Source organism: Megascapheus bottae, chromosome 17, assembly GCF_031878675.1.
Source record: "Megascapheus bottae isolate mThoBot1 chromosome 17, mThoBot2.hap1, whole genome shotgun sequence".
Taxonomy (NCBI): Eukaryota; Metazoa; Chordata; class Mammalia; order Rodentia; family Geomyidae; genus Megascapheus; species Megascapheus bottae.
The window spans coordinates 4571209-4598214 of NC_143525.1; the positions used below are offsets into that span (position 1 = coordinate 4571209).

The 27006-nt window shown below is 53.5% G+C and overlaps 3 protein-coding genes across 8 annotated transcripts; 2 read left to right on the forward strand and 1 right to left on the reverse strand.

The window, feature by feature from the left end:
- Nucleotides 1-351: 351 nt before the first annotated feature.
- Nucleotides 352-3735, forward strand: Mfap4 (microfibril associated protein 4). 2 transcript variants are annotated; one of them, XM_090349447.1, is made up of 6 exons: nt 352-404; nt 674-752; nt 999-1171; nt 2049-2145; nt 2222-2404; nt 2758-3735. In XM_090349447.1, exons 1-6 carry the CDS (start codon nt 399-401, stop codon nt 3003-3005), a joined length of 786 nt encoding a protein of 261 aa, XP_090205573.1. In that variant the 5' UTR covers nt 352-398; the 3' UTR covers nt 3006-3735. The 2 variants fall into 2 exon arrangements, with proteins under 2 accessions (XP_090205573.1, XP_090205574.1); XM_090349448.1 differs by having other exon boundaries at nt 1017-1171.
- A 106-nt stretch (nt 3736-3841) lies between these two features.
- Nucleotides 3842-8999, reverse strand: Mapk7 (mitogen-activated protein kinase 7). 2 transcript variants are annotated; one of them, XM_090349446.1, is made up of 8 exons: nt 8866-8999; nt 8383-8619; nt 7655-7820; nt 5721-6799; nt 4832-5604; nt 4446-4579; nt 4125-4295; nt 3842-4034 (listed from the first exon to the last, which is right to left on the reverse strand). In XM_090349446.1, the coding sequence occupies exons 2-7, from the start codon at nt 8612-8614 to the stop codon at nt 4142-4144; spliced, it is 2538 nt and encodes an 845-aa protein (XP_090205572.1). In that variant the 5' UTR covers nt 8615-8619; nt 8866-8999; the 3' UTR covers nt 3842-4034; nt 4125-4141. The 2 variants fall into 2 exon arrangements, with proteins under 2 accessions (XP_090205572.1, XP_090205571.1); XM_090349445.1 differs by having other exon boundaries at nt 8383-8716.
- An 8454-nt stretch (nt 9000-17453) lies between these two features.
- On the forward strand, nt 17454-25994 carry B9d1 (B9 domain containing 1). 4 transcript variants are annotated; one of them, XM_090349449.1, is made up of 7 exons: nt 17454-17560; nt 18586-18654; nt 21087-21198; nt 23458-23554; nt 24176-24238; nt 25447-25514; nt 25695-25994. In XM_090349449.1, exons 1-7 carry the CDS (start codon nt 17498-17500, stop codon nt 25826-25828), a joined length of 606 nt encoding a protein of 201 aa, XP_090205575.1. In that variant the 5' UTR covers nt 17454-17497; the 3' UTR covers nt 25829-25994. The 4 variants fall into 4 exon arrangements, with proteins under 4 accessions (XP_090205575.1, XP_090205577.1, XP_090205578.1 ...); XM_090349451.1 differs by having other exon boundaries at nt 17478-17560; nt 23466-23554; XM_090349452.1 differs by lacking the exon at nt 17454-17560 and adding an exon at nt 17764-17925 and having other exon boundaries at nt 23466-23554.
- Nucleotides 25995-27006: the final 1012 nt, after the last annotated feature.

A 27006-nucleotide genomic window follows, 5' to 3' on the forward strand; every position in this document is an offset into this window, starting at 1 on the left:
CCAGGCCAGGACAGGAGGGAGAGAGGCAGAACAGATATTTGCAGGCAGGGGGTGTCAGGAAGCAGGCGGGGAGAGGGGTTCAGATAGCATAGGGGTGCCAGGGGGCTGTGGGAGTGCGATCCAGGGAGGCGGTCGCAGCCAGCAGGGAGTTAATGTCTGGTCTACAGTGCTTTGCAGACAGGCCTAATGAGACCCAGGTGGTCCCCTGGCCCCTGACAGTGTAAGCCAATGCTGGCCTGCTGGCCAGCGGCTGGTGGTGTGTGGAAGGGGGGCTCTGCAGCTCCAGGGGCGGGGTTGGGCACTGGGCCATGGGCCCAGCACATAACTCTGGGCCGCTGCAGTCTGAGGCCCCAGTCTGAGGCCCGCAGACACCCAGCCGCTCTGAGCAAACTGCCATCATGAAGGTATTGGGTGCAGGGTGGGGAGCTCCTGGCCTTGGGGGCATGGAAGCCATTCATGGAGAGAAGCCACTTACCATAGAGGGGATTGTACAAGCATGGGAGGGAATCTTTTACACTCTGAGGGTGTTGGGTCTTTCCTAGAAGAGTAGGGAAAGGAAAGAGGAACCAGGGGGCAGGAAAAGGCTTTTAGCAAGAGATGTCACAATTGCTGAGAACAAGGGGTCTCCTGGACTGGGGCCAGGGGCTGTGCCGACCCTGTTTCCTGTCACCAGGCTCTCCTGGCCCTGCCGCTGCTGCTGCTTCTCTCAACACCTCCTTGCACCCCCCAAGTTTATGGGATCCGGGGAGATGGTAAGCCCCCCCTTTCCCCCCCATTCTCAGACACAGCCTGGTCATCAGGCTGGATAAGGAGAGGTCTGAGAGCCAGGCCTCGGGGCTAACTCAGCTTCTTCCTTTAAAGTGGGGCAGGTGGATGGAACCAAATCATCTTCAAGCACCACTTGGAAGAGATCTTGGGCTTTCTCATGACAGAAACTCCTGGCTCATGTGTGTGGGGGGTACTAAGGTGATCCTTTGGTCTTTGTCCCCCTCTCATAGCTGTCTCCCCACCCCCAGCTCTGGAGAAGTCGTGCCTCCAGCAGCCTCTGGACTGTGATGACATCTATGCCCAGGGCTACCAGATGGACGGGGTGTACCTCATCTACCCGTCCGGCCCCAGCGTGCCAGTGCCTGTCTTCTGTGACATGACCACCAACGGTGGAAAGTGGACGGTGAGTGAGAGGAAGGAACAGATGCCAGACCTGGTTCTAGTCCCAGCTGGGTGACCCTAAGCTTTACACTGTGAGCCTGTTTCTCACGCTTGTGGCTCACGCCTGTAATCCTAGCTATTTAGGAGGCTGAAATATCTTGAGGATCAAGGTTGGAAGCCAGCCTGAGCAAGAAAGTCCATGAAACTCTTATCTCCATTTAACCACCAAAAAATCCAGAAGTGGAGCTCTGGCTCAAGTGGTAGAATATCAGCCTTGAGTGAAAACAAAAACAAAAAAACGAAGAGACTGTACTCAGGCCCTGAGTCAAACCTCAGTATCTGCTTAGAATTAAAAAAAAAAATAGCAAATAAAAGTGTGGTTATAGCCAAGGCATTGTTTTTAAACTAATTCTAAGTGTTTCAGTAGACTCTTATGTGTGACCCTCACAATAGTCTGAGAGACAGGTACTTTGCTAAATGAAGAACTGAAGCCCAGAGAGGTAAAGTAATTTGATTCAGCGCACACAGCCAGATCCCTAAATTTTTTATTTCAGTTTCGGGAAAACCCAGAGCCTCTGGGTTGGGGATTTAGTTTAGTGGAAGACTAGGGCCTCGTGCATGTTAGGCAATGTGCTACCGCTGAACTCTCTGCCCCTCTTAAACAATCTCGTCTCCTGCCCCTCAGCTGGATTATGAGGAGTCCAGGTAGATGCGTGTGCAGCAACTACCTAGTGAGAGGCCAATGTGCTCTTGTTTTAGCAACTTTCCCTCCTCTCCGTCGTTAAACAAACTGGCCTTGGCATAATAGTGACCGAGGTTGGGGAGCCAGGGGAGGGGGGCGGGGGAGGGCTCCTATCTGAATGGCCCTTGGTCACAGTTCCCTCTCCTCTTGGCTCCAGGTTTTCCAGAAGAGATTCAATGGCTCAGTGAGTTTCTTCCGGGGCTGGAATGACTACAAGATGGGCTTTGGCCGAGCAGATGGGGAATACTGGCTAGGTAAGGCAGAGGCCAAGGTGGGCAGAGAACTGCCCCAGAGCCAGGTCTTTGCTGACCAGCTGTTACCTGTCCCTAGGGCTGGAGAACATTCACCTCCTGACGCTGAAGCAGAAGTATGAGCTGCGAGTGGACCTGGAGGACTTCGAGAATAGCACAGCCTATGCCAAGTACGTGGACTTCTCCATCTCCCCCAACGCTATCAGCGCAGAGGAGGATGGCTACACCCTCTACGTGGCGGGCTTTGAGGACGGCGGGGCAGGTATCCCTCCTGTCCGTTTCTGCAGGGACTGAGGGGGGTGGAGAAGACTCTGTGGCCCTGCCCCTGGGTTTGGAAGAGCCATCGCTGGCTTGAGACCGGCTCCAGCCAGTTTATGCCTCTTCCTTGGGAGCAGCCACCCTGGCCCAGCTCCAGGCAATGCTGCAAAAGAACAGCTGCTTCTCTTCATGGCGGAGGCCCAAGTACTCAACATCTGGCTCAGGGACAGTGCCCCATTCTGCCAGGATGCCATGTGATGTCCCTCAGTGTCACTCATCACTGTTATCACCCTGTCCCTGCCAGCATGGGGCTCAGTTCTTTGCCTCAGCCGCCCTGTCCTTCCTTCCCCCTGCCAGGAGACTCCCTGTCCTACCACAGCGGCCAGAAGTTCTCTACCTTCGACCGGGACCAGGACCTCTTTGTGCAGAACTGTGCAGCCCTCTCGTCAGGGGCCTTCTGGTTTCGCAGCTGCCACTTCGCCAACCTCAATGGTTTTTACCTGGGCGGTTCCCACCTCTCCTATGCCAATGGCATAAACTGGGCCCAGTGGAAGGGCTTCTACTATTCCCTCAAGCGCACCGAGATGAAAATCCGCAGGACCTGAGGAGCAGGGTCTCATCCCTCTTCTGGCTGCCCTGTGTTTCCATGAATGCTCCCCCCATCTCCTCTTCTCTCCCTCCACCTCCCTGCTTCTGCTGCTTCCTGAGCACGAGCTTCTCAAAGGCCTTGTGACTCCAAACTGGGGCCGATCCCCATCACACGCACAGGCCCTGTTCCTCACTGCCCAAGGCCAGCCGGTAGCCCCCTAGACTTCTTCTGAGGCACAGCTGTGTCAGCCAGGATATGGCTAGGCTCCATAAAACTGAGTTCCCTGGGCCCTTTTCCAATAGCTAAAGCCAGGGCTGGCTGTTGTAGTCCATCTTAACTAGCTAGCTTCCTTATTAAGGAATATTGATCAAGGGCTACCATAGACTAAGCAGAGCAGTGAAAAAGCACCCCTGGGGTATGCCAGGCAGTTTGTGGCTGGCCACTGCCACCCACTGACTGTTCTTAGAATCTTTCCATAGCCTCTTCCTCACCCACCAACCCCCGTAAGGTGAGGATTATTAGCTGTAGCCCCACCTTATTCCCCAGCTCCCTGTACAGCCTGTCCCAGCCCCCTAAAACTCAATGCCCCAAACAGTGTTCACCATATATATCCTCCCAAATCAGTCAAGGGCAAGGTAAGCATGCAAACGAGGTCCCCCGCCTGCCCCCAGGGACTGCAGTTGGGCTATGCTGTGTGACTGGGTGTGGGTGTGGATTGGAGGTCTTAATAAACCTTCAGGACCTGATGATTTGGCTCTGTATGAAAACAAAGCTTTGTCTGGCTCCCCAGTGTGGGCACCTGACTAATGGTGTTCGATCCCCAACTCCAAACATGACACCTGTAGACGGATGTTAAAGAGAACCTAGTATTTCACAGGTCTCATCTTGTTGGCAAAAGGATCATGTCATAATAACATTACGATAATAATAAAAATTCAACACTGAAAAGGATTGCTCGGGGAGAGTCCGGGCCTCCCAGTCCTCTCATGGCTCGGTGGTGGCTCAGGTGGCTGCTTAAGGCTTAACGGGTGGGTCTGAGATGAACCTGCAGAATAATCCAAGTTGGAGCCTCACCTGCCAGGCTCAGGGCTATAGCTCTCTCTAACACTGCCATAGGCTCAGCAGCTAAGCCCACCTTTGTAACTGTGGGCCTCAGGGCTCCTGGAGGTCAGGCAGGTCAGCCAGCAACATTGGGGAGTCCATCTGGATCTCACGCTGAAGAGACTCGATGTCAGCAGGGTTCATGCCATGACCCTCGAGCCAGTCAGCAAGGAGGGAGGCAGAGAGTGAGGCTGAATCTGCCTGACTGTAGGGAGAGAAGAGTCAGGAATGATGGAGAGAGGGAGGGAGAGAGGGAGGGAGGGAGAGGCACTGCTAGCCTGGGCTGACCTGGCAGCATCCCACAGACATCCCCCTCCCACAGCCCCATTCCAGGGGCTCAGTCCAGCCGTCTTACCCATCTGGTGGCCCGTCAGCCACGCCCATGTCAAAAGACTGGTTTAAGAATTCCTCCAGGTCAAAGCCAACACCATAGCCAGCCCCACTGCCCTTTGGGGTGCCTGAGAACACGGGAGGCAAGGGGTCCTCCACCTGCAGGGGATGAGGACGTGTCACAACACAGGTGCCACTGAGGAGCCCACTGGGAACTGACCACTCTGTCCCCAATGTCCCTGAGCACCAGCACTAGTCTGGGCCAGGCACTTTCTTGGCAGTATCTCATCTGCCTCCCAATCACCCTTGGAAGGGGACCCGTTCAGACATAAAGCTCCGTCTACTGCTCAGTGTTCATGCAGCAAGCACAGATCCAGGTGTCTCCCCCCCAGCCCATGCCTCTCTTCTCACCTGAGACTTGGACAGTTGCTGGGTTACCAGGTTGACATCAGGTGACTCTGATGTGGAAGGCTGAGGGGCCCCACCAGGATCTGGAGGTGGGGGGCCAGATGGGAAGTAAGGCAGGACTCCTGGGACACTGGGGCCAGGTAGCCCAGGAGCTGGCAGAAGCAACTGGGGGGCCAGCAGGCTAGTGGAGGTAGCAGTCTGGAGTGGAGTGGGAACTGGGATAGGTCCAGTAGGATGGGGAGCAGGGCCAGGGGGTGGACAGGCAGGCTGGGGTACAGGACCAGGGGTGGAGCCTGAAGGCTGTGAGGGGGGAACAGTGGGCTGAGCTACAGGGACAGAGGGTGGACTAGTGGGCTGGGTTGGGGCGGGTGTGGGAGTTGGGACTGGGGCGGGGGCTGGGGCTAGGACTGGGGTTGGAGCTGGGGCTGGGGCTAGGACTGGGGCTGGGGCTAGGACTGGGGTTGGGGCTGGGGCTAGGACTGGGGCTGGAGCTGGGGCAGGGGCAGGGGCAGGGGCAGGGGGCCGGGCCATGCGAGTCCACCGCTCCAACAGGCTTCTGTCATTGTCACTGAGCACCAGTCCAGCCAGAGGGTCGGTGGAGGGGCCTCCCAAAGTCCCAGTGCCCCTCTCCTTGCGCTCCCGCTCCTGCCGACGTTTCTCCCGCTCCTTGGCTCGCTCTTGCCGCCTCCGACGCTTCTCTTCCCGCTCTCGCTGGCGCTCCTGGGCAGTCACAGGTTTCCGAGGCTCAGGAGCCTCCAAGGTTGCACTGGGGCCATCTGTAGGGAAGTTGGGCAGGGGAAAGGTGAGAGCCTGAAGCCCTAAGCCAGAATCCCCCAGCTACCACTCCACTCCCCAGCCAGCCAGCCAGCCAGCCACTATACCCTCAAAGCACCTCTGAGCCGGCTCCGCAAGGACTTCAGCAGGGCGGCTTTGAGAGCTGCCTTAGTATTGTCTGAGATGGCGCCTTCTCTCTTTGGCGGGGCAGGCTCACTGGCTGGTAGCGGGGGCTGCAGAGTCAGATCAATGGTGTCAGGCCCAGGACCAGGGCACAGTGGTGGGGCTGGCGGGGGTGACTCCATGGCACAGTCGCCACTGGGAGCCCAGGGACTGGGCATCTCAACATCTGGACAGCCAGGCTTACTGGCTACAGGCTGCAAGGAAGGCTGGAAGCGGATCTGTTGGCGAATGCCCTCCCGGCGCGCGTGGAAGTCTTCAATCTCAGCCACGATGGCCTCCTTAATACGCTCTCGGGTGAGGGCTTCACGATCAAAGGCGAAGTCAAAGGGTGGGGCACAATCAGGCTCGTCATCAGGGTCATGGTACTTGGCTAGGAAAGGGTGGCGGAGGGCAGCAGCTGCTGAGATGCGGGCACTGGGTTCGAAACGCAACATTCGGCCCAATAACGAGAGGGCTTGGCGGTCAGCACCTGGATACACTGTCTCCCAGGGCACAGGCTGGCGCGGAGGCAGGCTCTGGATATAAGCCCGAACTCTCTCAGCCCCCACAGCCTGAATCACGGCTGGCGATGGGGTGCCCAGCACCATCATGATTAGTTGTAACTGGTGCACATAGTTTTTGCCCGGGAAGAGCTGACGCCGGGCCAGCATCTCACCAAAGATGCAGCCCACAGACCAGAGATCGATAGCCTGAGTGTACTCATGGAGGGAGAGCATGAGCTCAGGGGCCCGGTACCAGCGAGTGGCTACATACTCAGTCATGAAGTACTGGTGCTCGGCTGGGGAAGTACACAGGCCCCGGGCCATACCAAAGTCACCGATCTTGAGCTCACAGTTCTCATTCACCAGCAGATTGGAGGGCTTGAGGTCACGATGGATGACCTGAGCTGAGTGCATGTACTTAAGGCCCCGAAGCAGCTGGTATAGGAAATAGCGCACATGTTCCAGTGTGAGTGGCTGTGAGGAGTGGATGATCTGGTGCAGATCACTCTCCATCAGGTCCAGTACCACATAGCTGGAAGAGAAATGGGGGAAAGAGGCATGGGATGACCTATCCAGGGTACAGGGCCTTACCCTAGGACTCCAATGGGCCAATGACATGATGTGGAAGATAACCAGGTTCTGTATCTCTATACTTTTTTGGGGGGTCAGTAATGGGGCTTGAACTCTGGGCCAGGGCCCTGTTCCTGAGCTCTTTAGCTCAAGGCTAGCACTCTACCAGTTGAGCCACAGCCCCACTTCTGGTTTTCTGATACTGGTTAATTGGAGATGAGTGGACTTTTGTGCCTGGGCTGTCTTTGAACCTCAATCCTCAGATCTCAGCCTCCTGAGTAGCTAGGATTACAGGCATGAGCCACCGGCGCCTGGCTCTCTACAACTTTCCCACAAACTTAGTTAAATCACCATTCTCCCCTAATGGAGTTTCCCTGCCAGATAAAAGATGGAGCCCAACTACACCATGGCTAGACAAGCCTGATTCTGGAACTAGCTCACTGTTTGGTAGTGGCTGCTTGGACTACTACGATGGAAATTGAGAAGGCCCATCCATTTTCAGTAAGAAATTATTCTGTGATCAATTAGTGATGTCTGCTATGAGAAAAGAATGCAGCGTCAGGTATGGACATCCTATATCTGCCCTTTGATATTTTGAGATTCTGTAGCATTTGAGATTCTCTAACATCTGTACTCTCCTTAAGAATAATAGCTGTTCCTGGCAATGCCCTAAATAAAGGTGCAATGGTGCTAGAAAAAGTAATTTTTCTAGCCTGTCACATATTAGGTTCAGCTGCCCTTTTAGAACTTCACCAAAATGGTCCTGGCCTTCTGAAATGGTTCCCACTCTGCCTTTCTCTCCCATCCTGCTTCTTACACAGATTTGAACTCTCCATAGGGCACAGTGGGCCTCAAGATGTCCTTAATGGCGATGATATTGTCATGTTTGAAGTGTTTGAGGATCTTCAGTTCCCTGAGGGTCCTTTTGGCATTGGTCACCACATCAAAGGCATTGGGGATCTTCTTGATGGCCACCTGCTGGCCTGGAGAGCAGGGAAAAGGCAAATATGAGAGAAGTAGCTGCAGGCCCCTTTCAATGCTACTCTTCTAAGATGCAAATGCAAGAGACACTGTAGTCAACATGTGCCAAGCCCTGTGCTGTGCACTTCACATATATCGTCAAATCTTCCCTTCACAACTACTTTGTCAGGCAGGTATGAGTAAGATCCAAGTGAAAGATGAGTCCCTGGCTTGGTGATGTTGGAAAGTGGAGGGGGCTATAGTGGTAGTCTTGATTCAAATACTTGAATTCAATCTCTGCCTACACCCTCCACCTCCGACCTCATCTATCCTACCACCAAGCCCTTGTGCCAGTCTCTAGTTCTACAACACGGCTCTCTTCGGGGCACTAAGGAACAGCTATCTATTCTGATCTACTGGGGTTGTTATTTTTCTAAGGGGGAAGTAGGTTGATTGGCACAACAGAGGTCCTGAGAATGGTGCCTAACTGTAAACTGGCACTTAGGAAGGGTTGAGCTGAATCAGAATCCACAGCGCAGATTTCCTTCCTGGCTGGAACCTCTACAAGTGGCTCAGGAAGCTCACCAGTGAGGCGGCGGCGAGCGGAGGACACCACCCCGTAGGCTCCGTTGCCTATGGTCTCGATGATCTCGTACTCGTCCCCCACGTCAAAGGTGACATCAAAGGAGCGGGCTTTGAGCAGGGCCAGGTTCTTGGCCGCGACAGAGGCAGCGGTGTGAGCGGGTTCTGCTTTCACCGGCTCGGGAGGTTCCCCAGAGCCGTCCTCGCCGTCTTCTTCCTTTAGGGGCTCGGCCATGGTGTCTGTATGGAGATGCTGGTGACGGGTCCGCCCCCTGTGTGCCTCGACTCCACCCAAGCACCCCGACTGGGGAGCAGGATTAGAAAATCTCCAAGTTCTCTAAACCGATCGGGGCCGCGGTAAGGGACGAAAAAGAGAACAGCAGGCACTTCCTTTCACTAGGAATCAGAGCCCAGAGCCCAGGTCCCTTTCGCGGCGCGGTCCAGGAAGAAAGGGAGGGGCGGGGCACTTGGCGTGGCCACACTCACCGAATGGCGCCTCGCCCCCACGCCTCCTCAAGGATCTGGGGAGTTCTGGTGCTCACAATCCCCAACGGAGAGGGTCTCCAAAAGTCGCTCACTTATTCAAGGGACGCCGCCACAACCTCAGTTTTGCGCGATGCCCAGCCTGTCCCCCCCCCCACCCCCGCCCCACACCAACCACGTCCCGCCCCCCAGGACCATACACGCCCTTCAGCCTCTGGCCAATTGCTGAGCGGTCTCCGCAAAAGTTCCCACCCCTTTCATTCGTGATGTCCAATCGGAACCCGCCGGGGAAGAAAACCACGTCCCTACCCGCGCGCCCGCGCCCGCGCGCGCGCCCGCCACAGTCCAGCTTGCCGATGGGAGCCGCCCCGGTACTGCTCCTCCCTTTGTGTTGAGGAGGGGGGGGCTATCAGCCGGGCGCCGTGCTTGAACGCAGGCGCACTGGCAGCCCTGGGAACTGGAGGGAATTTGGAGGGCAACGCCTCTGCACGTCTGCGCACGCGCGCGGCCCCATCTATCGGCTACACTTGGAACCGTTACTGCTCGCTGATGAGTCCTTTGGCCATGTTACCGTGGCAACCGGCTCCTGAACTCTCTCTCTCTTGGGGCCATTCTTCCTTCACTAACCCTCGTGAAGGGACTCTCCCGGTCCCCGGAATTCTGGGAATTCCCATCTTCCCCTGTAGAGAGGGACCTATCATGTCCCACCACAGAGATCCCAGTCCTCTCGGATTCTAGAGCGTCCCCCCTTGAAGCCACCACTGACTTCCGGTGGCTGGGCCCCGCCCCCTCCGCACACTCGCGCGGCCGACGAGTCTGGGCCTCCTCGGTTTCCGGTCCGTTGCGTTTGGGTTCCGTCGACGCCGCCGTCGCGTGGTGACCGGGCGGAACCAGAACCCTGCGGTTCACTCACGTCACCACGGTTGCTGACCGAGCCCCGTTCCGCCGCGGCGCCAGGCAGTTGGAGATCCTGGGCCGTGCGAGCCGGGAGGAGCCGCTTCCTCCCTTACCTTACTCAGAAGCTAAAGAAGTAGAACTTTTAGAGTTGGAACTCCGAAGATGAAATAACTAAGAAGGGCCCATGGAGGCCGAGGGACACGGGCTCTGCCCGCTGACGGCGGGCTTGCTGGCCCGTTTATTCCCAAGGCTCCCAAGAGTGGGTCCAGACTAGGATGAATTTTGTTTGGTAAGCTCGCATTCTTGTGTATATGTTTTCTTTTTCTTCTATTCAGAAAGTTCCACGTGGCTTAAGTGTAATGTACACTTTAACAAATCTTCACAAGACACACATGTGTTTGCGGTCATAGTAACAACAACAACGACCAAGCCGGGCGCTGGTGGCGCGTTTGTACTGCTAGCTACTCTGGAGGCTGAAATATGAGGATTGTGTAGCCAGCTTGGGCAGGGAAGTCCATCTCGATTGGAGAGTCTCCTATCTCCAGTTAACCATCCCAAAGCCAGAAGTAGGGCCGGGAGTTTGGCCTAGTGGTAGAGTGCTTGCCTAGCATGCACGAAGAACCAGGTTTGATTCCTAGGTACCACATACATAGAAAAAAGCCGGCAGTGGTGTTGTGGCTCAAGTGGTAGAGTGCCATTGGCTGGGCTCAGGCTCATAATCTGCAGAAGGATGTGGCTTAACAAGATGTAGTTAAAAATTCAAGGAGCTTTAACTGGATGGCTTAAAAGTGTATGCAAAGGATGTAATAAAATGTCATTAACAAGGATGAAGACACCTGGCCAAAGCAGGAAACCCTTCAGAAACACAATTCTTTCAAGGTTAACAAAGAAGATGTCTTTTTCACACATACTCAAGGGAAATGGCATTTTCTGGCATCCAATTCTGGTACTAGTTCTTTAATGGCCTTCTATTGGATGGTGAGGTACAGTCTTTCCTGCTACTGAAATAAGTGCCATACAGGCCCTGAAGTGTCCGTGGCACACAAAAGCAAGACTTGTTAAAGACTTTGTGGTGGTGGTGGTGGTTGTTGTAGGGCTTAAACTCAGGGCTTCTGTGTTATCCCTGAGCCCTTTTGCATTCTGCCACTTTAAGCCCCCAAAGACAATCAAAGCTGGTAGTCTGGAAACAAACCAAAACCTGCCTGACAACAAATGGTGACTATAAAAGAATGAGGAACTAAGGATGGGGTTCTAAATCTTTGGTGTCACAACCAAGAAACAAAAAGGAGCCAGGCACCTGGTGGCTTGTTCCTATAATGCTAGCTACTCAAGAAGCTGAAATGTGAGGATCAAGATTCAAAGCCAGCCTGGGCAGAAAAGTCCATGAGACCCTTGAATCAGCCCCCAAAAAGCTAGAAGTGGAGGAATGGTTCAGTGGCCACTTTGAGTTAAAAAGCACATGGACAGTGCCCAGGCTCTAATCTCATACCCTAATACCAGCACAAAAAGAAAGAAAAGGAAGACCCACAAATCCCAAAGCTATCCAATTCTCACTAATCCAAGCCCAAGCTGCATGACAAGGACAGCAGACCACTACCAAGAGGGCAGACATGGATAAACTCCCACCATCCACATGGCCTATGTGGCACATGTATGCCACATGTTCTTGTCATATTTGTCTTCCAATAAACTATCACTTTTCTTGCTAGACTCAAACACCAGGGGTTGTTTAGATGTTCTAAGTTCTTTGGTAACATATTTGGTGCTAAGCAGCCTACACCAACACTTGTCATTACTGCCATTCTAAGAGGCCATGCAGTATGTCATGGTGGTTTTGAATTGCATTTCCCTAATTCATGGATATCGGGTCTCTTGGGCTTGTCCATTTGTCTTTGGGAAGACATCTATTCAGTGTGAATATTTTTTGCCTGTTTATTATTGAGTTATGAGATGATTTTTTGTGTGCGGGGGTGGTCGTGGGGCCTGGGTGTTTGGCCTGGTTGTTATGCCTGAGCTCTTCAGCTTAATGGTACTGCCCTACCCCTTGAGCCATAGCGCCACTTCTGGTTTTCTAGTGGTGAATTGGAGCTTAAGAGTCTCACAGGGTCTTTATTGCCTGGGCTGGCCCTGAACTGTTATCCTCAAATCTCAGCCTCCTGAGTAGCTAGGATTGCAGGTGTGAGCTACCTCGCTCAGTGAGATGATTTATTTTTTGTGCAAGTGATGGGGCTTGAACTCAGTGCCTCATGTTCTCACCTGGCTTTTTTTTTTTTTTTTTGCTCAAGGTTGGCACTGTACCCCTTAAACCACAATTCTGCATCCAGCTTTTTTTTTTTTTTTTTTTTTTTTTTTTTGCGGTTATTTGGAGATACAGGTCTCACAGACTTCTCTTCCTTGGTGGTCTTTGAACCACAGTCCTCAGCTCTCAACCTCCTGGATAGTGAGGATTACAGATGTGTGCCACCAGCACTTGGCCAGAATTATTTATGTATTATTATACAAGTCCCTTACTAGACTCCTGATGTATAAAGTCCAATTTGTCTATTTTATTTTCACTTGTACCAGGAATGTCATGTCTAACCACCTAATTTCTTTTTTCCAAATAGCTGTACAGCTTCTTTTTTATTCTTCTTTGTTTGTTTGTCCTGGGGCTTGAAATCTGGGCTTGGGCACTGTCCCTGAGCTCTTCAAATCAAGGCTAGCACTTTACCACTTGAGCCACAGCTCCACTTCTGGTTTTCTGGAGGTTAATTGGAGATATGAATCTCATAGACTTTTGTGCCCATGCTGGTTTTGAACCATGATCCTCAGATCTCAGCCTCCTGAGTAGCCAGGTTTACAGGTATAAGTCACTTAGATTAGTTCAAACTTTTTGCTATTTAGTTCAAACAGTGCTGGATAAATTTACTTGGGCGTGCCACTTTGCACAATCAGTTTTTCTTTTGTTCTTTGTGTGTGTGTGCTGGTCCTTTGGGCTTGAACTCAGGGCGTTGGCACTGACCTTTAGCTTTTTCTTTGTTCAAGGCTAGGGCTCTGCCACTTGAGTCATAGCTCCACTTCTGGCTTTTTGGTAGTTAATTAGTGGTAAGTCTCCTGGACTTTCTTGCCTGGGCTGGCTTCAAACTTTGGTTCTAATAACTCAGCCTCCTCAGTAGCTAGGATTACAAGCATGAGCCACCAGCACTTGGCCCCAGGCGCTTTTCCAGTTTGGGATTGCTTGTGTTAAAAATGGGGAGTAGTAGGGGCCGAGAGTTTGGCCTAGTGGTTAAAGTGCTTGCCTAGCATGCACGAAGACCCGGGTTCGATTACTCGGTACCACATACATAGAAAAAAGTCGGAAGTGGTGCTGAGGCTCAAGCCTTGAGCTCTAGCCTTGAGAAAGGCCAAGGACAGTGCTCAGGCCCGGAGCTCAAGCCCAGGACTGGCAAAAAAAAAAAAAAAAAAAAAAAAAATGGGGAGTATACCACCCCAGAAAAATCTGGCTTCTGGTTGCTTTGTAAAGTCAGACCTGTCAGTTTCAGACCTACACTTTTACATGGCAATGCTAGGCTTGAACTCTGTCATGAAAACGGTGCTCCAGTTTCCTGCAGTCCCCACCCTCCCTAATTGTATCATCTCTCCTCCCCTGCCCCACAAGCTGTGTCCAGTGCTGCTTATCACTGTGCTTGAACCGCTGGGTTCATCTTATTAAAAGCAGAAAAATAAAGCAGGATGGAACTGTTTCAAATAGATGAGATCGAGCATATTCCTTTATGTGCAAAGAGTAGCTCCCCTGACTCTTCTCCTGCCTGGCTACTAAACATTTGAACTGAAGATTTTGTGTGTGGGCAGCTGAAAGCCTCTAGGCAGCTCTGAGTGGAATTGTACCCTTTCGAGCAAACAGTGTGGAGGAAATACTTATGAGGAGAGGCTGGAGGCAAGGAGATTCCATGACAGAGCTACAGCCCAAAAGGGTCTGGACTAGGCAGGGGTGGGAGAGTGCAGAGAAGAAAAAGTGTGGGCATTGTGCAGGATACACGGATGGTGTTGGAGTTCCTGGGTAGGCAATGGGAATGTCTCCAGGATGGAGACACAGGAAGAGGAACGGGCTGGGAGGTGATGAGCAGTGCAAGCTTGGCAGTGAGGCTTCCATTTCTTGTGGTCACCTGTTAGGTGGTGATTTCCATTTCTCAACCTGAGCTCCAGAACCCAACATTCCCTTCCCTACCCACCTTCCCTTCCTTCCTCCCATCAGCCCATCGTCTGGGTACTGACCTAAGCTTTAGGTTTAAATAGAGGAAGAACTGGGGTCAGAGGTGAGAGGTATGAGCAGTGCCATTTCCAGCTGGGCCTGGTCGATCATTATCTCAGTGCTGGTCTGGGGAGGGAGGACTCCAGAGAAATTCACTCCTGATTCATTTGAGGGAAACAAGTCAATGTTGCCTTACAGGCTGTCTACTGATGGGAGACTGTTGTTCCTTTCCTTGGGCACAGTTTTTCCTGTCTTCCTACTTTCAGCCATCCTAGATTCCAAAATCACTGCCTAGAGAATGGCTCCGGGTAACATAGGTCAACACACATTTGTATTTCCATAAGATTACCATTTCCATAAACAGGCACAAAAGCACACATGTATGTGCCGGGACCACACACGGAGATATAGAAACTTCTAAAATATACACTTGGTACCCTGCACACACACAGAAGACAAATGCCCACAGGGCCACAAAGCCATGCAGATGCCTCCTCTTTCTGCAGCACTTCTGCCTCGTCTCTTTGCCCCTGAGAGCAGGGAGGACAGCCTGCCTCTTTTTTTTTTTTTTCTGGCCAGTCCTGGGGCTTGAACCCAAGGCCTGAGCACTGTTCTTGGGCTTTTTTCTCAAGACTAGCACTCTATCATTTGAGCCCACAGCACCACTTTTGGCTTTTTCTGTGTTGCGATACTGAGGAATCAAACCCAGGACTTCGTGCATACTAGGCAAGCGCTAGACCACACTCCTGGCCCCCAGCCTGCCTCTTCTTCCCCTGTGTGCTGATGACCTCCTCCTAAAAGTGAATTCCGCAGAGGGCATGTGGTGAGCAATGCCAAGCCGCCCTAGGGCAAGGGCTTAAAACTTCAAAGTTGGGGAGACCAGAGTGGGTCCCTTAACCAGCTTGTTTGGAAATGATGGGATGGCAGTTACAGGGACTGCTGTGCAGAACTGCCACTGTACTGTGGCCAGCCTGTCTACAGGAAGCAGCATTCCAGAAGTACAGCTGGCCTAGCTTCCAGGGGCCTGAACTCCTGGGGTGACCTCATAGCCAGAAGGCTGGAGCCTCTACCCTGCTTCCAACTTTGTGCAGCGCAGCCCACTCTGGACCTGGATGGCACATGGCGTCTTAGAGCCTGGCAGGTCACCCTTGGGCCTGTCAGCTCTGAGGCTAGCACTTTATAAAGAAGAGGGATCCTACAGCCCCAGCAGGCACTATTAGCCCTGTCCACTGGGCCTCTGCCAGGGCCCCCCTGGCTGCTCTGCACTGTGTAGTGAATCCTGCAGGAACAGCTCTGGAGGAGCTCACGAGTGACATGGGCCACAGAGGTTCCAAGGCCCGGCTTGCTCTTTTTCAGCCACTCACTCTTGAGAGAACTAACTCACTTCACAAACACCAGAACTGTGAGGAATAAACTTTTATAAAAATTCCCAGCCTTGGGGCTGGGAGTTTGGCCTAGTGGTAGAGTGCTTGCCTAGCATGCACGAAGACCCAGGTTCGATTCCTTGGTACCACATACATAGAAAAAAAAACCGGAAGTGGTGCTGAGGCTTAAGTGGTAGAGCTCTAGCCTTGAGAAAGTCCAAGGACAGTGCTCAGGCCCTGAGCTCAAGCCCAGGACTGGCAAAAAAAAAAAAAATTCCCAGCTCAGGACTAACATAAGCACCATCAAAGCTTGGAGGTAAAGCCCTGCCCAGCACTAAAGTCCCTGGCTTCAGCCCCAGCAGGACTCACAACCTAATTACCTCCCCCTAGGCCTCATTTGCCACAATCAGACAAACCACACCCTAAGCCCCTCCATCCCCAGGACTTCCACCCACCCTCTTTGGTTGGCCCAGAGGCTCTGCTGGCCTGGTTGTGGGGATGGAAGATCAAGTCTGCTGTCAGCCCTCAGGAAGAACCCAACTACATGAGGGACACAGTAAATGTCACCAGAGATGGCTCCCACCTGCCACTGCCCCCGGCCTGTTTCCTGTTCATCCCTCTCTCTCTCTGGAATGATGGTATCTCCAGGCCTGGGCCAGGCCCTCCCCTTTTCTCCTACTCCAGCAAGCTACTGTCAACCCTTCCCAGATCAAGCTACTCATGATGTTAAGATCTGAGGACTGAGGTTTCAAAGTCAGTCAGAGCACAAGTCAGGGAGACTCATATCCAGTTAACCAGCAGAAAGGCAGAAGTGGAGCTGTGGCTTAAACTGATAGAATGCCAGCCTTGAGTGAAAAAGCCAAGGAAGAGCAATCGTGTACACAGGCACACACATACACACGCTCACGAAGTGGAGAGGTGACTCAAATAGAAGAGTGCCAGCCTTGCCCTGGCCAGTGAGCAACCTCCTGCACCGGTGCTGCTCCCCCAAGTGGCTTGGGTGCCTTAGCAAGTGGGGGCAAGTGTTGGGCAGGGTAGTGGATGGGGGTCTAAGAGGGAGGCCTCAGCCTCTCCACCTCCCTCTCTCCACAGTTGCCCCCCCCAACTTCAAAATGTCAGCTGTGACTGGACCCCTCGTGAGATGGAGGCCAGTGTCAAACAGCTGCTCCCACCCTCAGGAGGTCCACAGGGCTCCGGTTTAACCGCTGGTCCTGGCAGCCCTGGCAAAGCCCCGCCCAGCAGTGCAGTGCAGCCAGTCCCCCTGGCTCCTCAGCGCCTCTGTCCTCGCCGCCGGCCCATGAGGATGGAAGCAGTCTGAGATGGTGAAGAGGGGTGGCAGTCAGGACCGGCAGCTCACGGGTTACATTGCTGCTGTGACTGCGGTAAAGTGGAGGTGCCGCCGTTCATTCAACCAACAGGCGTGGTGTGTACGATGTGCGGGCGCCCGTGGGTGGCGGCCTAGCGGGAGGCGAAGCGCAGGCAGCCCGCGACCGAGAGCGCGCACGTCCGCAGCTGGCGGTGGAAAGCCGCGGGAGCCCGGACGCCACGCGTGCCGCTGCGCCTCAGTTTCCCCAGCTTCCCCTCGAGTCCCAGAGGCTGCAAAGGCGTTTCCACCTCACCGGAGCCACAGGCGCTGTGGCTCCAGCCGGGTTCCCCGCTCCGGGTTTGGGGTGTCCCGGTCTTGGCCCGGCGCGCGCCCCGGGTCCTCGCCCCGCACCGCTCCCTCGTCAGCCGGCGGGGTCACAGCGACACCTCGTGGCGGCGGGGGATTCCGGTCGTGGCGTCCGGCAGGCCTGATCCTCTCGACCCGGCTCTGCTCCGCCTTCTCGCATCGAGCCCGAGGCGTTTACACACCCTGGCTGTGGGCGTAGCGGGATCCACCGCACTACCGGAGGACCGCGGCCGCACGCCGAGAGAGAGCTCGGCCGCGGAGCCCCGCCCTCCCGGCCTCGTCTCCTGCCCCGTCCCCCCCACCCCCCACGCGCTTGCGTACTGCTGCGCTTGCGTACTGCTGCGCTCGCGAAATCGGCGCTGCTTGGAAATGTCCCACCCGCCTCGCCGTCCGTTTCCAAGGCGAGCCCGGGTTATCCTAGCAACCGCGCGTGCGCCCTGCGCTTGTCTGCCTGGCCGCCGCGCTCTTACCATGGCCGCCGCCAGCCCCAGCGTCTTTCTGCTCATGGTCAACGGGCAGGTGGAGAGCGCCGAGGTGAGCGGCCGTGCACCTCGCCAGGGTCGGCCCCTCGGAGTTTCCCCGGAGTCTCTTCCCGCAGCTCCGCGGCGGCAGAGCGCCATGCCCCTGCCCTCGAGCCTGTCGGCTAGGCAGAGAACCAGCACGAGCGGGGCTTGGCGCCACACAGACCTGGAGACGTTTGGGGGTCGCGCGAGGCTGCCTCGGCCTCGCCTGTTGGCTCTGGCTCCGCCGCTCGCATCTTGTCCACTTGGTTGAGCCACGGGCAGCAGTAACGAGGAGAACCGAGGCTCAGGCCGCGCACCTCACGGCTGGGAAGACTTGGCTAAAGACGTGGGCCCGGCGGGATTTGTGGATGGTGTTTAGATCATTTGCTGGGTTAGGTGACGCTCTGCCCACTCCCCAGCCGTCATCCAGCATTCTGCACGCACCCACCGTATCCCCCTCCTCTTTAGCCTGGTACCCCAGACCGTCTGCCCCCTTCTTTTCTGTCCTTTTCTGGGCCCCCGGCAGGACTGGCTGGTCTAGGGCCTCCCTCCTGCTGTGCCTCAAGCGCTATACTATCCTTAGGCTCGTAACTTTAGCCAGGTATATGCTCTGTCCTTCGGGCTTCCCGGATTCCGACTTCACACCGGCACCATTCTTTTAGATCTCATCTGTGCCAGCCACTGAGGACACAGAAAAGCATGGAACCTTTACAGTGCCATGCTTGATAACGGTGTAACAAAGCTGAGGCAATCTAAGGGGATCACAAAGATGGAATTTGGAGCCGACAAGGACATTATGGCTAGCTTAGGAGTCAGGACAGGTTCCTGAAGGGTGTTTTGGATGATGGGAAGGACATCTGTCAGAAGGGAGTGGTCTAAGGGCAGTAGCTGCCTGAGACTCTTCCCTCAGAGGCTTCCCATCTCAGGCCCCAGCACTCGCAGAACTCCATCCTTAAGTTTTTCCCCAGGCATCTCATGTGCAGAATTCCTGCCTGGCCAGCACATGGGCCTCAGCTTGAATCACAGTAGACATGATCTCCTGTGCTTTCCCTGCAGTTTCCGGAGTATGATGATCTGTACTGCAAATACTGCTTCGTGTATGGCCAGGACTGGGCCCCTACTGCGGTAAGCTGGGTTCTTGGGGCTCTACTACTCCTGGCCTTGTGTGACTGTTGCAGTTTCTGAACTGTCCTTCACACCATTTCTTTCCCTTCCAGAGACAAATAAGAGGCAGACACTGAGAGGTCAATGGGGACCCAAATAGAAGTTTGTTCCAGCAAATCTAGAATGGAGAATACAGTCACCCCGTATCCCTGATGTGTGCTTACATGGGCTACCAAAGGGGACACATGGCTGGAAGTGGCTGACCTATGGGTGCTCTGGGCCATCCTCTCCCACTTGGCAGCCAGAATAGAGCACCTGGGGAGTAAACTGAGGCTCAAGTAGTAGAGCATAAGCCTTGAGCAAAGGGGTAGTACCTATGCCTTGAGTTCAAGCCCCAGGACTCAAGGGCGGGGGGGGGGGGGAGGGGGGAGCCTAACTTAGCTTCCTTGAGCCTTAGTTTCTTCATTTATACCACTAATGTACATACATATGTATATATATAATATATGTATATGTACTATGCACATATATATTGCATATATATTTTTAATCTAAGACTGGGAGTTGAATTCTGTTTTTGCTTAATTGGCTGGTGATCTATTCCTGAGCCATGCCTCCAATCCTATAACTGATAATGTTAACGCTTTTCACTAACCATAACTGCATATTCTTATTGAGACTGCTGGTCTGCCAGCAAAGCCGGACCAAAGTCCCTAGATCCTGGAATATGTGTTCTATAAGCCAGAATCTAGATGAGGTAGTCAGGGAAGGCCACCCTGTTGAATGAAGAACTGAAGGAAGTGAGGAAATAAGCCAGTCAAAGTCACAGAAAGAACTTCCAACAAGAAGGAACAGACAGTGCAAAGACCCTGAATCAGGGTGTGCCTCACACATTTGAGAAGCAGCAAAGAGGCCATTGTGGCCAGTGAGCATAGTGAACAAGGAGGAGGTGGCTGGAGGAAATAGCAAGCTATGGGGATATGTGGAGTTCAGTAGGTAGAGAGCAAAGACCAGGATCTTATCTTGGGGTGATGGGACTTGGGTGTTTTGGGTTCTGTCATTTATTTTTTTGAGACATGGTCTTACCATGTATCCCAGGTTAGCCTTGAATTTATGTTTAATTTCATTGTCATGCCTAGCTCTTATCAGAAACATGGGAAAAGGAGATGCAACTCATGTTTTTTTGTTTGTTTGCTTGTGTTTTGTTCTGATACTGGGGCTTGAATTTAGAATCTTGAGCTCCCAAGATTTCTTTTTGGTGCCAGTTCTGGGGCTTGAACTCAGGGCCTAGGCACTGTCCTCGACGTTTTTCCCTCAGTTCAATTGTTCTACCACTTCCACTGAAGCTACACTTCTAGCTTTTTAGTGGTTAATTGGAGATAAAGAGTTTCATGGACTTTCTTTCTCAGGCTAGCTTTGAATCACAGTCTTCAGATCTCAGCCTCTTGAGTAACTAGGGATTATATGTGTGGGCCATAAGCATCCAGCTCATGATTGTGTTTTCTTTAAAGCTGGCACTCTACTACTTGAGCCATACGTCCACTTCCAGGTTTTTGCTGGTTAAATGAGGATAAGATTTGTCTACCTGGTTAACAAGTAGTAAGCCTCAGATTTCAGCCTCCTGAGTAGCCACCAGCACGTAACATAGCCTGACCTGTGTGTGTGTGTGTGTGAATGTGTGAATGTGAATATACTGGCACAATTTATTTAGAAAATACATCTTACAGAAGGTTGGGGGTGGACAGGCAACTTGGTCATAAGACTAACACCTGAGAGTGAGATGGCCTGATTTAGTCAGGGACCCCCAAGAAGGCTGTGCATCCTTTAGGTGTGGATTTCCAGAGCTCTAGAGAGATTCTAGATCCTGGGTCTGGATAGGAAAACCATTTTTCTCTGCAACCACAGGTCAGGAAGTCTCTGGGAGAGGCGTGGGCTTCTATATAGACTCCATCTCATGAATGAATGAAACACGCCAGCTTTCAGAAGTGACCTGCTCTGTCAGATACTGCTGGTGGGTCAAGTAGAATGAGGGTAGAGAAGCCAGCATTGGGCCCCAAGGTCACTTTATTTGCATGAACCCTTGTAGAGAGGAGGAGCTGGTACGTGATAGAGGGGCTGACCTCCAAGGTTTGTCACACTCTAGAAAGACTGCATTAAATTACCATTTCAAAACCAGGCATGGTAGCGTATACCTGTAATCCCAGGACTCAGAAGGTTGAGGCAGGAGACTGGGAGTTTGGCCTAGTGGTAGAGTGCTTGCCTAGCATGCACAAAGACCCGGGTTCCATTCCTTGGTACCACATACTTAGAAAAAGCCAGAAGTGGTGCTGAGGCTCAAGTGGTAGAGTTCTAGCCTTGAGAAAGTCCAAGGTCAGTGCTCAACACTTTCCTCCCAAGGTAAGGAGAGGCACTCAGACCAGCTGGTTCCCCCCATCCCCCAATTTTCCCCACAGGGTCTGGAGGAGGGCATCTCACAAATCTCATCCAAGAGCCAAGATGTGCGGCGAGCACTGGTGTGGAATTTCCCCATCGACGTCACCTTTAAAAGCACCAACCCCTATGGCTGTGAGTCCGAGGCCCTGAGGGTGGGGAGCTCTCCATGGTGCCCTGCCGCCCCGCCCAACACCATGCACTGGCTGGCCCCTGGGCTCCTAGTGCACTTGACAGCTGCCCACTTCTTCCATTCCCTCTGCACCCCAGTTCATTTCTGCATGCTGTCACCTGACCCGACAATTCAGAGGAGGCTGCTCTGACCCCCATCTGACCTCTGCCCTTTGCTGTGCTTGTGGAAGCTGCACAGCCTTGGAGCCTGGTGCACAGCAGGCAGCTGCTCAGCCAGGAAACCTGACCCCCGTCCCAGACTCCACGCTCCAGCCAGACCCAGTACCGTGTGTTCCTCCTGTGAGACCCTGAGTGCTGTCTTCTGAGCCTTTGCTCATTCTCTTCCCTGTGCTTATGCCTTTCCCACATTGTCTCCTCCTTACCAAAGACTTCCTTGCTTGACATGTTTGCTTTCTGCCCTATCTGGTGGCTAGTAACCTTTGTGATGTTCTCTTGCTGTACTTGCTGAATTCATAACATGGGCAGGCTTGTCTGAGCTCTTGTCTTACTAGCTTCTTAGAGTTCTTTCCCTTCATAAGGAAACTTTGCACCTGAAAGCTGCGTACACGTTGGAATGCAAACCTGTCTGCTGTCATGGCTTGGGCTCAGCTTCCCAGACACACGGGGTCTGGAGCGGGAGTTGCCTGCCATTGCCCCGGGCGGGGACTTCCATCCTTCTTCATCCATACGTGAGAAAGTTCTATAGGTTTCCTGGGAATGTGCTCAATTCAGTCAGTGGGCCAACCTCCTGCTGAGAACAGCTGGGAGAGGGGAAAGACTGAAAAGCAAAGCCAAAAACGAACTCATGAAGTGCTGAAGAGCTAGCGGAGTACTGGAGACTTTCCAGGCCGTTCTAGGAGAGGAATAGAAATCCAGACATGTGGTTAGTCACTTCATCTCTGAGTGCTTGCTGAGGCCCGGGAAAGGTGACTGAGGCCCACAGACCTCAGTGATACAGCACTTGGCTAGCATGCACGAAGGACAGGGACAGGGAGAATGGCTCAATTTAAAGGATTTCTGTGCCTAAGTGTAGGGTGATAGGAGCATGGTGTGACCTTGCAGAGCCGAGTATAGTCTTGTGTGACTTCCTTCTTGGTGTGTGGCCAGTTGTGCTGGTGTGTGGCAGGAACTGTACAACACAACTTCAGAAGGAGGACCGGCCTTTTGTGCCAATCGACACCATCATGGAAGGTTACAAAACCTGTGTGTTAAAACTGAATCTTACTAACATTGACTTAAAGAGGCTGGGTATAACTGTGATACTACCTGTAATCCCAGTATTCTAGAGGTAGAGACTGAAGGCCAGCCTGGGGAAACAGTGGTACCTCATCTCAACAAGCCAGGCCACCTGGCCCCAGGTACTCAAAAGACAATAGTCAGAGGCTGCCCCCCCCCAAAAAAAAAAGAGAACTTAAATGCTATAAAGAGCATGACTCAAGTGGCAGTGTGTCTGCCTAACAAGCATGAGATTCAGTGAAAAAGTAAAAACAAAAAACACCTCAGAATTACCATGCCCTTTGGTGGAGAATGGGAGGGTGCAAACTTCTTAACCATTGAGTACTTCATTAGCCTCTTCCAATAGTGTGTTGTTGTGTTCTGGGAGTACTGGGCTTTGATTCAGGGTTTGTGCTTATTTGACGTGCTTGCTTGGCAGAGAGATTAGATTAACTTCCCTGGGTGGGGGTTGTCACTCAGTAGTGACCACAGGGTGGAAATACTTCAAGCCTGCATCCAGACCCCTCCTAGATCCTACCTATCCTACTGCTTAAGGTGCTCCCCACAGAGGACAAAGAAATGCAGACAGGCATCTAATGACTTTTCTGCATGTTAACAGGAAGCAGCTGTAATTGTTACTTTACGTCAACATTCCCCAGAGCTTCACTTTCTCTCTGGCCCAGGAACCCATGTTCACACTCCAATATGGCCGCCTCCATCAGAGGAGGCAGGCAGGAAGTAGGGAGAAGACTGACCTCAGCTGAGACCCTGCCTGGCGGGGCTCCAAGGGCATCCCAGGTCTGTTGAGTGTGTGGGGCCAGCACCTTGGCCCTGTCGCTACAGCTGAGTTGGGGTGCGGAGAGTGCAGAGTGCCTACCAGGGAAACCGGAAGTAGGGTGGTGAGCATCCTGTTGTCCCCTCTGAGCTACTGCTCTCGGGCAGAAGACACCAGCCCATGACCCAGTGCGCCCTGCCCCCTACACTAACCCCTGCCCTGTCTTTCCCAAGGGCCACAGATTGTGCTCAGTGTATATGGACCAGACGTGTTCGGGAATGACGTGGTTCGAGGCTACGGGGCAGTGCATGTGCCATTCTCACCTGGCCGGTAGGTCCTAGCTCTCATGTGGTGGGCTGCAGCCTGACCTGTGTTGGGCCTTGCTTGCTATGGGACCAGGGGCCCTGGGCTAGCTGCCCGTCCTCCTCCATCTTGAGCTCCAAACAGCCATACTCTGGGTTAGCTCAGAGGAGGGCGTCAGGTGGCTGTGGCCTCTATCTGGGAGGAGACTTGGATGGGTGCCAGGTTCAGCTGCAGGCCAGACACTAGGAGAAGAGGGCAAGAAATGAGCCGAAATCTGGGCGCCAGTGGCTCACACCTGTAATCCTAGCTACTAAGGAGGCTGAGATCTGAGGACCAAGGTCTGAAGTCAGCCCAGGCAGGAAAGTCTGTGAGACTTATTTTCAATTAATTGCCCAAAAGCAAGAAGTGGAGCTGTGGCTCTAGTAGTAGAACAACAGCCTTGAACAGAAAAACTAAGGGACAGTTGTCCAGGCTGTGAGTTCAGGCCCCAGTAGCAACATAAAAAAAGGTGGGCTGGGAAAAGACAGACTTTTCAGAGCTTCATCTCCGTGAGTCCGGGCATTGACTGACCCAGCAGCAGCCACATACCTTATCTTGCCTATTCCCACCCCACCTGTATGGGCTGCTCAGCAAATCTATGTGCTTCAGGTACAAAAGGACCATCCCCATGTTTGTTCCAGAGTCCACATCCACACTGCAGAAGTTCACAAGGTGAGTTGCTTCTGATCTGTCTACTGCCTAATGGCCAGCATATCCCAGCCCTCCTGATGTCTGAGCTGCTCCACCTACTGGGGCAGACGGGCTGCTCAGAGTCCCAGGGCTTGCATGGCAGCAAAATGCCATGCAGTCTTTTTGTCAGATGGAGAAATGCTCACAACACAATGTATTGTTAGTTAGGGCCCATCAATAGGAGTCAGACACTGGGTGCCTCTCCTGTGGGAGCCTTGGAGAGGAGGGGGCTTCTGTGGGGACTCAAGTGGAGCCACTTGGCTGCCATGGAAGATCTGGGGACGAGCACCCCAGGTGGGGTCCAGCAAGATCTTGCTCCTCGCTGGTGTCCACTGCCTCCTGCAGCACTGAGGCGGGGGAGCAAAAGAGCAGAGTCGAGCACCTGTGCAGCATGGAGGGTGGGGGCGCCTGGCCTCAGCACCACCAGGGACAGGTGTGGGTGAGCTCCAGCACTCAGAGGACCTGCCTGGAGCTGCTGTGGAGAGAGGGGGCTGTGCACTTTGCCTCATCCCTGCAACAGGAATGCAGGTGGAGCTGCCAAGCAAGGGCTCAGACCCACCTGGTAGGGTAGTTACACCTGTCCTTTCCAGCTGTAGTGGGTGTGGGAAGCAGGGCCCAAGCGGGGCGCCTCCAGCCCCCAACACCAGCCCTGAGCAGGGCCCTTAACATGTGGCTGTGGAGTCACTCAGGGTCCTGAGGCCACATCCTAGCTGGGAAGGGGAAGGTCTTCACAGCCCCATCGTAATCCTTGTTTTAGTTTGACAAAATTGAGATTAGTGATGGGAGGTGACTGGTACTGCCAGGCCGGGGACTCATTCTTCTTCCTGAGGAGGCTGGGAAGGGAGTCGCTCCGTCCTGTGGGCCTACTCACAAATCACCTTTGGAGGATTCTTACCTGGGTGGATGCTGAACCTCCAAGGTGCCCTCAGCTTTCATCAGTAGGGCTCAGGCCCATGGCAGCCATGGTAGGGGAAGAGGCACACTGGCTAGGAGGCTGGGGCTGCAGATACCTCAGGCCTCCCCAAAGCTCTGCCAGGCCTCCACTGACTGCCTGCCTGACCCAGAAAGAATACACTGGTGGCCCAGCCTGCCAGATCTGGCTCCTGGGAGAGAGACTGGAAAAGGGACCCTTGGTCCGGTGTCCCAGGCTAGGCCGCTGCTCACCTGTGTTCTCTTGTGTTCCCTACCAGCTGGTTCATGGGACGGCGGCCTGAGTACACAGACCCCAAGGTGGTAGCTCAGGGTGAAGGCCGAGAAGGTAAAGTTTGATGCTCTAGCCCTTGTCTGGGCCAAGCAGGTTGGATCCTGGGGAGGGGTGAGGTGGCCCCAGTATGCAGAAGGCTGGGAAGCCAAGTACAGATGAGAACGCGGAGGCTTAGAGCAGCCTTAGTTTGTCTTCCCAGCCCAGCAGGCTGATGCTGCCCTCTTCTATCTCCAGTGACCCGTGTCCGCTCCCAGGGGTTTGTCACCCTCTTCTTCAATGTGGTGACCAAGGACATGAGGAAGCTGGGCTATGACACAGGACCCCAGAGTGTCCTGGGGCTCAGTCCAGCCCAAGGCCTCCCTCCATGAGGGCCTCAGCCATTGTGTATGTGGAGCCATGCAGTGCACCGTCCAGACTCAGCACAAGAACCTTTTCCCTAGGCCAGCCACTGACCTACTGGTCTCAGGTGTGACGCTGGGGTGGGTGGTGGTAAGGACTACGGGGTTTTATATAATAAAGAGATATTGTTAGAAATTCCAGCCTGGGATGACTCCTCCCCACTTTATCACCACACCACAAGGGCCACCAGGACGAGAGCTTTGCCCCATCCTGGCTCTGCTGCATTGCCTGACTGCCTCCACATGTGGGGTCTCCAAGGCATGGAGTTGCCCAGTGCTTATTGGTTTGTGTCCTCTGTGCTCCATGGTGCCAGCCTCCCTTGGTAAAAGGAGAATCCTGGGAGAAGTCTGCCATCGTGCCTCCTTCCCTGGGGCTCACCTCCTTTTGCACATGCTCAGGGCCGCCCTACTTACCTCTCCTGGGAGCACACCTCGCCCCTGCGCCTTCTCTTCACAACTGTACCCTGCCCCTCAGTCCGCCAGCTTCTACCTCCAGGCTCTTAGGTCAGGAAACAGCCGGATTTGAGGCCAGCCTGGGTACCTCCACCTTTGGCCTCCTGTCAGTTCCAAGTCCTGTTTCCTCTGTGTGTGCCCTCACCCCATTGCCAACCGGTCTGCCCTCAGGACCATGGTTCAAGCCTGTCAGCACTTGCTGTCTGACAGCCATCCTCTTCTTAATGCTCACTCATCTCTCCCCCCTCCATTACTAAACTGTCTCTACAGAGAGCAAGTTGAAGTAACTTTATAGTGAACATCATATTCTTCTATCTACACTACTGTGGCCATGTTCCTGCACAGGTTCCACACCCCACAGGTGAAAAATACTAAAAGGGGATAGGAATGTGGCTTAGTGGTAGAGTGCTTGCTTAGCATGCATGAAGCCCTGGGTTCAATTTCTCAGCACCACATTAACAGAAAAAGCCAGAAGTGGTGCTATGGCTCAAATGGTAGAGCTCTAGCCTTGAGAAAAAGCAGCTCAGGGACAGTGCTCAGGCCCTGAATTCAGGCAGGACTGGCAAAAGTACATAGGAAAAAAGTGACTGTCTTGATCAGTTGGAGGGTTGTGAAGGGGGGTTGTTGGTAACTGCCCCCCATAGCATTTACACTGTTAGGGATTTTCAGTAGCCTAGAGATGGGGCACAGTGGGA

Coding starts and splice junctions, on each gene's coding strand:
- Mfap4 (XM_090349447.1), top strand. Junction 753..998: donor TTATGGGATCCGGGGAGATG/GTAAGCCCCCCC, acceptor CCCCTCTCATAG/CTGTCTCCCCACCCCCAGCT. Junction 2,405..2,757: donor CTTTGAGGACGGCGGGGCAG/GTATCCCTCCTG, acceptor TCCCCCTGCCAG/GAGACTCCCTGTCCTACCAC.
- Mapk7 (XM_090349446.1), bottom strand. CDS start 8,614: ATGGCCGAGCCCCTAAAGGAAGAAGACGGCGAGGACGGCTCTGGGGAA. Junction 5,605..5,720: donor CTTGCGGAGCCGGCTCAGAG/GTGCTTTGAGGG, acceptor ACTTCCCTACAG/ATGGCCCCAGTGCAACCTTG. Junction 4,296..4,445: donor GCTGACGGGCCACCAGATGG/GTAAGACGGCTG, acceptor CTCTCCCTACAG/TCAGGCAGATTCAGCCTCAC.
- B9d1 (XM_090349449.1), top strand. CDS start 17,498: ATGGCCGCCGCCAGCCCCAGCGTCTTTCTGCTCATGGTCAACGGGCAG. Junction 17,561..18,585: donor GGCAGGTGGAGAGCGCCGAG/GTGAGCGGCCGT, acceptor CTTTCCCTGCAG/TTTCCGGAGTATGATGATCT. Junction 25,515..25,694: donor TCAGGGTGAAGGCCGAGAAG/GTAAAGTTTGAT, acceptor TTCTATCTCCAG/TGACCCGTGTCCGCTCCCAG.